The sequence below is a fragment of the Diadema antillarum genome, unplaced genomic scaffold (genome assembly GCF_040938485.1).
Source record: "Diadema antillarum isolate AM-2024a unplaced genomic scaffold, OU_Dant_1.0 scf00000178, whole genome shotgun sequence".
NCBI classification, from domain to species: Eukaryota; Metazoa; Echinodermata; class Echinoidea; order Diadematoida; family Diadematidae; genus Diadema; species Diadema antillarum.
The window spans coordinates 1372719-1379956 of NW_027271067.1; the positions used below are offsets into that span (position 1 = coordinate 1372719).

General features: G+C 40.6%; 1 protein-coding gene across 1 annotated transcript; it reads right to left on the reverse strand.

The window, feature by feature from the left end:
- Window positions 1-207: 207 nt before the first annotated feature.
- Window positions 208-5039, reverse strand: LOC139722943 (glutathione peroxidase 7-like). Its single transcript, XM_071634224.1, has 3 exons — window positions 4865-5039; window positions 3017-3281; window positions 208-790 (listed from the first exon to the last, which is right to left on the reverse strand). The coding sequence occupies exons 1-3, from the start codon at window positions 5018-5020 to the stop codon at window positions 606-608; spliced, it is 606 nt and encodes a 201-aa protein (XP_071490325.1). The 5' UTR covers window positions 5021-5039; the 3' UTR covers window positions 208-605.
- Between the last annotated feature and the right edge of the window lie 2199 nt (window positions 5040-7238).

Below are 7238 nucleotides of genomic sequence, written 5' to 3' on the forward strand. Positions count from 1 at the left end.
AAGAGAACACAACGCATCACGGCTCATGGACTCCAACAGAGTAACGCAGATTAAAAAGAAAAGAAAAAATTCAAGGCCCACTTGAATACCATGAGTAATTGGTAACACAAAAAAAGGAAATATGGCAAGAGTAACAGTAGTAATGTTTTGAATTGTGATTTAAAGATGCAATGTCTCCATAATATAAGTATAACCCTTCTTGTTTTAAAGTACATGTATTTTCAGCTTACAAAACATTATGGAGAAAGCCTTCCTCCATCACATTGGATGTTACAAGGCATCTTCGGTAATGACTTTGCAAACACTTCCTCAAGGACCTCAAATTCTGAAAATGCCAGGCTCTTTCTAACTTCATTTTCCTCCCTCACTTGTGCAATAGTGGAATACACTTTGCTCACACGTGGACAATGTGATCTTACACGTGATACGCCTCACACAATGAAAAAGGCTTGTCGATCAAGACTATTGCGAGGGTGCTAAAATGTGGACCGTTGAGTCAGACAACTCTGAAACTATGGGCACACGTAGCATAATGCTCCTCCGTTCCTCACTCCTAAACCTGTACTGTGCAGTGCAGTGCCCTTGCTCCTTGCCACACCCCTCCATCAAAACTCATCATTGAACCGGTCATTGAAGTGGCGGCGATGGGGTAGGGCCATGGCTGCTTCTGTGAGCAGGTCTCCATAGATGCTGTGGATGGACACCTCGGGGCCCCAGGCATTCTTCACATGCCCGTTCCTGTCAACCAAGTACTTCCAGAAATTCCATGTCGGCTCCTTCCTAGCATTCCCTGAATGGACAAGTAAACACATACATGTATCACTGTTAATATAGTGCTTGAGATAAAACTTGTTTCACCCTAAAAACAATAAATATATGAGAATATAGATATATGCATAATGAAATGTTAATTGAAAAAATAAATTACACTAGAAATGTTGCTGTGGCGCCTGGTATGCCACTGCCATAATGTATATAATACAATGTCTTGACAGTGTGTAATGACAGTTTCACATAATTGGCAAAATATTGAAATGGCAGGTTTGTCACAAATGTGTTGAATGTTCACTTTTCTTGAACTAGGTTTGCTATATTGTCTAAGAGTGCTGGTATATGTATTTGGGAAACTGAAGATTTTTATTTGACTTTTGACCCTTTTATATTAGTTTATGTATTGAGTAATTTTCAAGGTGTAGAAAAAAGTGTGATTTCAGAACTAGATAATAATATTTTTGCATTTTAGCCTGGCCTTTGACCATTGATCTTTGAACCTATGACCTTAAATTCCCAGGAGAATCACTGTCAGGTAGAACATGTATAAATATGTACTAAGTTTCATGATGATTCCTTGAGTCACTTTTGAGATATGGAGGAAGAAGTGAAATTTAGCACTTTCACTTGAGATTTGAGTTTAGACCTTTTGGCACGAAACTTCCGAGAGAATCTACATACGTACATTGGGTAATACATGTAGGTTCCAGTGAAAAACCTGCAGGCATTGCATAAATATGAGGGAAATAGTAATATTTTGAGGAGTTGAGCTTGACCTTTGACCCATGACTCCAAAAAGTTTCACGAAGATATCTTAAACCATTTGCAAGATATGGAGAAAAAGTGAAATTTTAACACTTTTACTTGACCCTCGACCTTTGACCTCATGAGCCAAAGCTCTCTCTGGAGAATCTCTATTAGGTAGTACATGTATATACAGCTACGTTTCAAGAAAATACCTTCAGGCATTGCTTAGATATGGGGGAAATAGTGCAATTTTGAGCATTTGATCTTGACCTTGAGCATTGGCACCTATGAAGTTGATAGGCACAACTTCGCCCACTCATACATATGCATGCCAAGTTTCATTAGGATACCTCAAACAGTTTTTCAGTTTTTCAGTTACACCGTCCACAAATCCATTACAGAAGGAAAGACCGACAGAAGGACAGACAGACGGACAACTCGGGCCGGAGGAATAAAAACATTTCTCAACTAAACTTTACAATATCAGTAATACAAATTCAAAGAGATTTTTGCCCCTCTGTCTCTTTGTGTTTGCACATCTCTTTCTCACTTTGTATGCTGTAATCATGTTACAGATTAGTCATTCGTGTCTACTACAAAAATGTGAACATTTGAAATGTATCTGTAATGACAGAGTCATTGGTATCACTTCCTTATTAATGTAATTGTTTGCATCGAGATCATGTGAGGTTTTCAAGCTGTCTGTGTATGTCTCAGACAGAGCTGCGATAACCATGTTGAAAGTGTATGAAAGTACTCCCTGATAAACATTATCATTACCTATGTAAATTAAATGTGTTTTAAGCAGCTGTGTAAAACAGCTTAACAGAGCAAAGTTACACTGTACCAATGTATGGGACCTATTTTATGACCTTGATACTTCTTTAGCCTTGGAATAAAAAAAAATAGAGGCATCATACCCTGCTGAAAGATAATGGAATAATTTTAAATGGAAAATTGAAGATCTTTCTGAATGACGCTAATATTTCTGTGTACATGTAAGTGTCAAAAATTTTCTCATTTAAATATTATCGAGCATTACTGTATATGAAAATTGTACAGACGTTCTACTCAGTAAGGGGGATGTGTAATCACACAAACACACACACACACACACACACACACAAAAGAAATGTGCATCTATGGCACATCAATCAACTACAAACATTGCTGGAGACAGTCAACAGGATAGTGACAAAATCAGCATCCAAGCAATCAGGGTGAGGCAACAACATAATTGTATTAGTGTACAAATAAAACATTTACAAGTGGTTACCTTCCTTAGCAAGGTGTGTTGACACACCTTTCTATGGAAGGTATAACCACCTTTATTTGATTTATTTGTACATTGTTTTATGTTGTTGCTCCACCCTGATCGCTTGGGTGCTGATTTTATATCTAATATTGGAACAGAAATGCAGGACACCATTGTATTCTCAAGTCTGATTTGATTTGATCTGGGCATTAATCTTGAGTTCAAGCACCAACATGCACTTACTGGTGAGGTAATCCCAAGCAGGGTCAGCATCGAATCCAATCACGTCTACTTTGCTGAAGAGAGGGAACTCTACATTGTACATAGACTTGGCAAACAGTGCGATTTCTGCATCAGACCTCGGTTCTTGGTAACCAAATTGATTGCAGGGAAAGGCAAGGATGTTCAGTCTATCCTTAAAGAGTGGATCTTTGCCCAGTTCCACCAAGTTGCGGTAATGGTCATCAGTGTAGCCACAGTCACTCGCCACATTGACCACTAGAGAGGGCTGATAAAAAAAATACATTCACGAACCTTTATTGAATGGCAGGGAGCATTTCCTAACATCAAAACTCAAGGAGAGAATATTGACTCAGGTTCATAAAGTGTTGGGAAATACAAACTTTCAAAACCAATGACTGTAAATTATAAGATGTTCCTTTACATCATGATGACTAGATTTATCAGCACCTGCACCAAGGTTCAATCATGTGCAAAAGAATTGGGGATATACACGTAGGTTTGTACACGTACAACGTAGCAGGCATGCAGTTAAATTTTGGACGGCGTTGTTGTCGAATTATGGGCAGCTTGCATTAGATCTGTACTAGATGCATGATTTAGCATGTTGAGTGTGATGCTATATCCAGATCCTAACATCATCTTGTCAAGTAACAACATTATATAATAGATAAACTAGCAGGCAGCCACACTATCTATTTTCGTGGATCACCCCTGCTGTCGCTGCCCCCCCCCCCCTCCCCCATTCAGATTGGGAGCATTGGGAGATATAATCTAAAGAAATTTCAATCAGTTAGTTCAATCAGTTTAAAGGGATACTACAATATTGGTGGAGATGAGAATTGGGCTTTTAACTTTTTGCAAGATACCAAGAAAACACTTATCAGTACAGAGCATACCATTTTACGAGGAATTCAAAGTGTATTTGATGAAAATCGGGTTTGGAATGACTGAAACATCCAAAAACAATGTAAAACAAAGTGATTGTAATAAAGTGTGGGTCTCACACTTCATTAGAATCGCTCTTTTTTGGATATCTCAGCCATTTCAAAACCATTTTTCATCAAATAAACAATCGTACATTGAATTCCTCAAAGAATTACATGCTCTTTCATATTTCATAATCTGAGGTTTCTCATTATCTCACCAAAAAATGTGAGAAACCTGAAATTAGCTCTCGACCAAAACTATACGATCCCTTTAACACTGACTCATGACTGTTCTTAATCTTTCACTTTTCTCGCACAAAAGAACACTTGGCTTGCCTCTTGCCGAATACTGTATAACGAGGAATGTTCACGAGCATTTTAATTTCGTGAATTCCGCGAGCGGCAGCGTTCGCGAAATTAAAATGCACGCGAAAGTTCTTGTCTAACTGTATAATGCATTGAATGTCAGTGGCAGTTTGCGAAAATTTCATGCCGCAAAAAAGGCCGTCAGCGGCGCCAATTCGCAAAAAATTCATGAAGCCAATATATCATGTTTTACAATATTATTAAATTTTACAACGTAGAAACGACTAGACATAGATCCCTACCCTCAACATGCATACTCAATCAAGTCGAGGAAACAAAACAGCGAAATGTGCATCCCCCCCCCCAAAAAAAAAAAAAAAAAAAAAAAAATCATTTTTTTTTCTCGAATTTCTTTTAATATTTTCCTTACTGTATTTTCCTTTTTATATTTTCATCACTGTACATACAGTAGTGCGCAAGTGACATCACAAGCTGTGCTGTACTAACACACATCTTCTCATCCGCATCTAACCCTAGTAGTCTATGGCTTAGGCCCGCGGCGCTCGGGCTTGTCAGTGTCAGTATCGTAGTCGACGTAAGCAAAAGTAAAACTCACCGTTCCTCTGTATTTTTCAAGTTTAACTCTTTTTCCGTCGATTGACTTCACTGTGTATTCATAAAAGCTATCTCGCCACTCCTTTCTACCAAAAGAAGATGGTGGAACCGCTGAAAGAGCTAAAAGGAGGGCCAGAATATGATGAGAGCACCGCATTTTGCCAACGTAAACACAAGCTTTGTTTACTGACTGAATGAACATGCACAGGGGGCTGACATATTAGTCTTTTGAATATTGTAACTTTGATGAAATATTGAAACGATTAAAAACCAAAAAGTGATGATTCAGTATATATTTATTAATAATATAGAAAGTTATGAATATTTTGGCAGGAATAAGGGCACATAATGATATTGTATTCTTTATGAGTATAGAAATATTTACGTAAACGCGAAGGAGACTAACATTTCACCACCTTGGTCGACCAATGAGCGTTGGCCGGATGACACGCTTCAAGTGGCTTGTCCAATCAAGACGCGGTTGATTTAAATGGTCTTGAGGTTTACAGCTGGGACGCAAGCATCTACACTGAATACACTGCATGCATTATGTACGCACACATCCTCATCACATTCAAAACAAGACGCAGCAACGGAACCCCTTGGCCTATTCGCTGTTCAAGATTCAAAGTCCTTGGCTTTTCTGCTCGTTCTTATTTGAAAAGGTAGGAAAATGGTGGCAAATTATTGTCGATTCATTGTTTGATATACGTATAGATCTAGAGTGTGTCTTCCTTTCTAATGTATTAAAGCGTAGCGATAATTGCTTTCATTTTTGTGCCTCTGAATCTCAGATCAGTGTAGTGCGTGGACAGCTGAGCTGATGGATGCAGTGTCAGTGAGCGATCGTGGCGCGTGGTACAAATGTAACTTTTAAACACATGCGGGACCGAGAGGAGTGAGTGCAGAGTGCGGTGACAGTGTGTATTGTAGTACGATCCGTTCTGTAAGTTTACTTTGAATCCCGACCAGACGCCGTACAGCGACTGTGACAACTGCCGGGGAGACCTAACTGCGACAGCCGCCACACGCAGTGAGCGATGCTCAGTCGCCACGTCTGCACTCAAGCATTGCCGCGCCGCCGCGCCTGGCGACACTCACGCCAGTAATCGCTCGCATTTCAGCATTCGCATGGGTCGTTTGACATCGCATTTAAATCCATGATTTTAGATATGATGCCTCAAACCGATTTTGCTCAAATTTCGTGAGTAACTAGGAAACTTGTGAAGCTTTATGGACATAATCAAGCGAATTGCCGCAGTCCTTTCATTTTCGCGTTGCATTGCAAAAAAGCGTGGAGACTCCTTATAAGGGGTGCCCCGGGGGTTACTTACAAGGGGGACGGGGTTACTTATAAGGGGGACGGGTTACTTATAAGGAGGGGCCCCCCTGGGTTTCCCGAACTGATGTTGATGTCGCTCTACGCCTACGCTTACGAGTTACGCTGGTTACGGCTAGTAAATTAATTCAGTCCGGGAAACCCGCTCATGAGGACCGCTCCCGCGTACGAGGACTGCCCCGCCTCATGAGGACCGCCCCCACGCCTCATGAGGACCGCCCCCATGCCTCATGAGGCCTGGGGGGAACGCCTCATGAGGCCCCCCTATTCACTTCTATTCATCTCACATCTGCCGTATAAATAATGTCGCAACTTTGCACGGTGATTTTTTGTTACACACACATGTCCACTATCCACGATGAAAAGAAGAAAAAATCCTATCTGTTTTTTTTTTTCAAAAATCGAGTTTTAATCAACTGATGCAGAGCGCCCATTAAAACACTCTCCTCATGAGGTGAGGCAGTCATCGTACGCGGGAGCGGTCCTCATGAGCGGGTTTCCCGGACTGAATTAGGCCTATCAAAAAAGTAAAAAACGTTAATTGTAACTACGACCAGCAGCTCCATACGCATAAAAGGTCGCATACCCATTACGCTGTGCGTAGACCTATGGGGCTGCTGGTCGCAGTTAGCCTAACTGCGACTTGACCGACAAGTCTGTCTAATTCCGCGAAAAACTTCTCATTCATAATAATAACATTTGCTGGGTCAGTTTTTCGGCGAAAAACTGACCCAGCAAATGTCATTCTATTGAGAAGTTTTTCGCGGAATTAGACAGACTTATCGGTCAAAACTGCGACCAGCAGCCCCATGCCATGGCCATACGTATAACAATCACATACGTGCTTTGTAAGGCCTAACAGTTAGCTACTTTATGTGCATCATCCATGTATGGTTCTAACTAAAACTAACTCAACTGTACGCAGCCCAGTAGCTGTATAAATCATGATAAATAGCGGCACGGCAGCGTCTGGTCAGGCTACATGTAGGTTCTAGCTAGTCCCAAAACGGGCATGATTCAGATGTTATCACCTGAC

Bases quoted from the DNA above. Each gene is read 5' to 3' on its own strand.
- LOC139722943 (XM_071634224.1), bottom strand. From the start codon at position 5,020: ATGCGGTGCTCTCATCATATTCTGGCCCTCCTTTTAGCTCTTTCAGCG. The intron at 3,282-4,864 runs GTGAGTTTTACT...TTTTTTTATCAG, and splicing joins TTGAAAAATACAGAGGAACG to CCCTCTCTAGTGGTCAATGT. The intron at 791-3,016 runs GTAAGTGCATGT...TTGTCCATTCAG, and splicing joins TGCTTGGGATTACCTCACCA to GGAATGCTAGGAAGGAGCCG.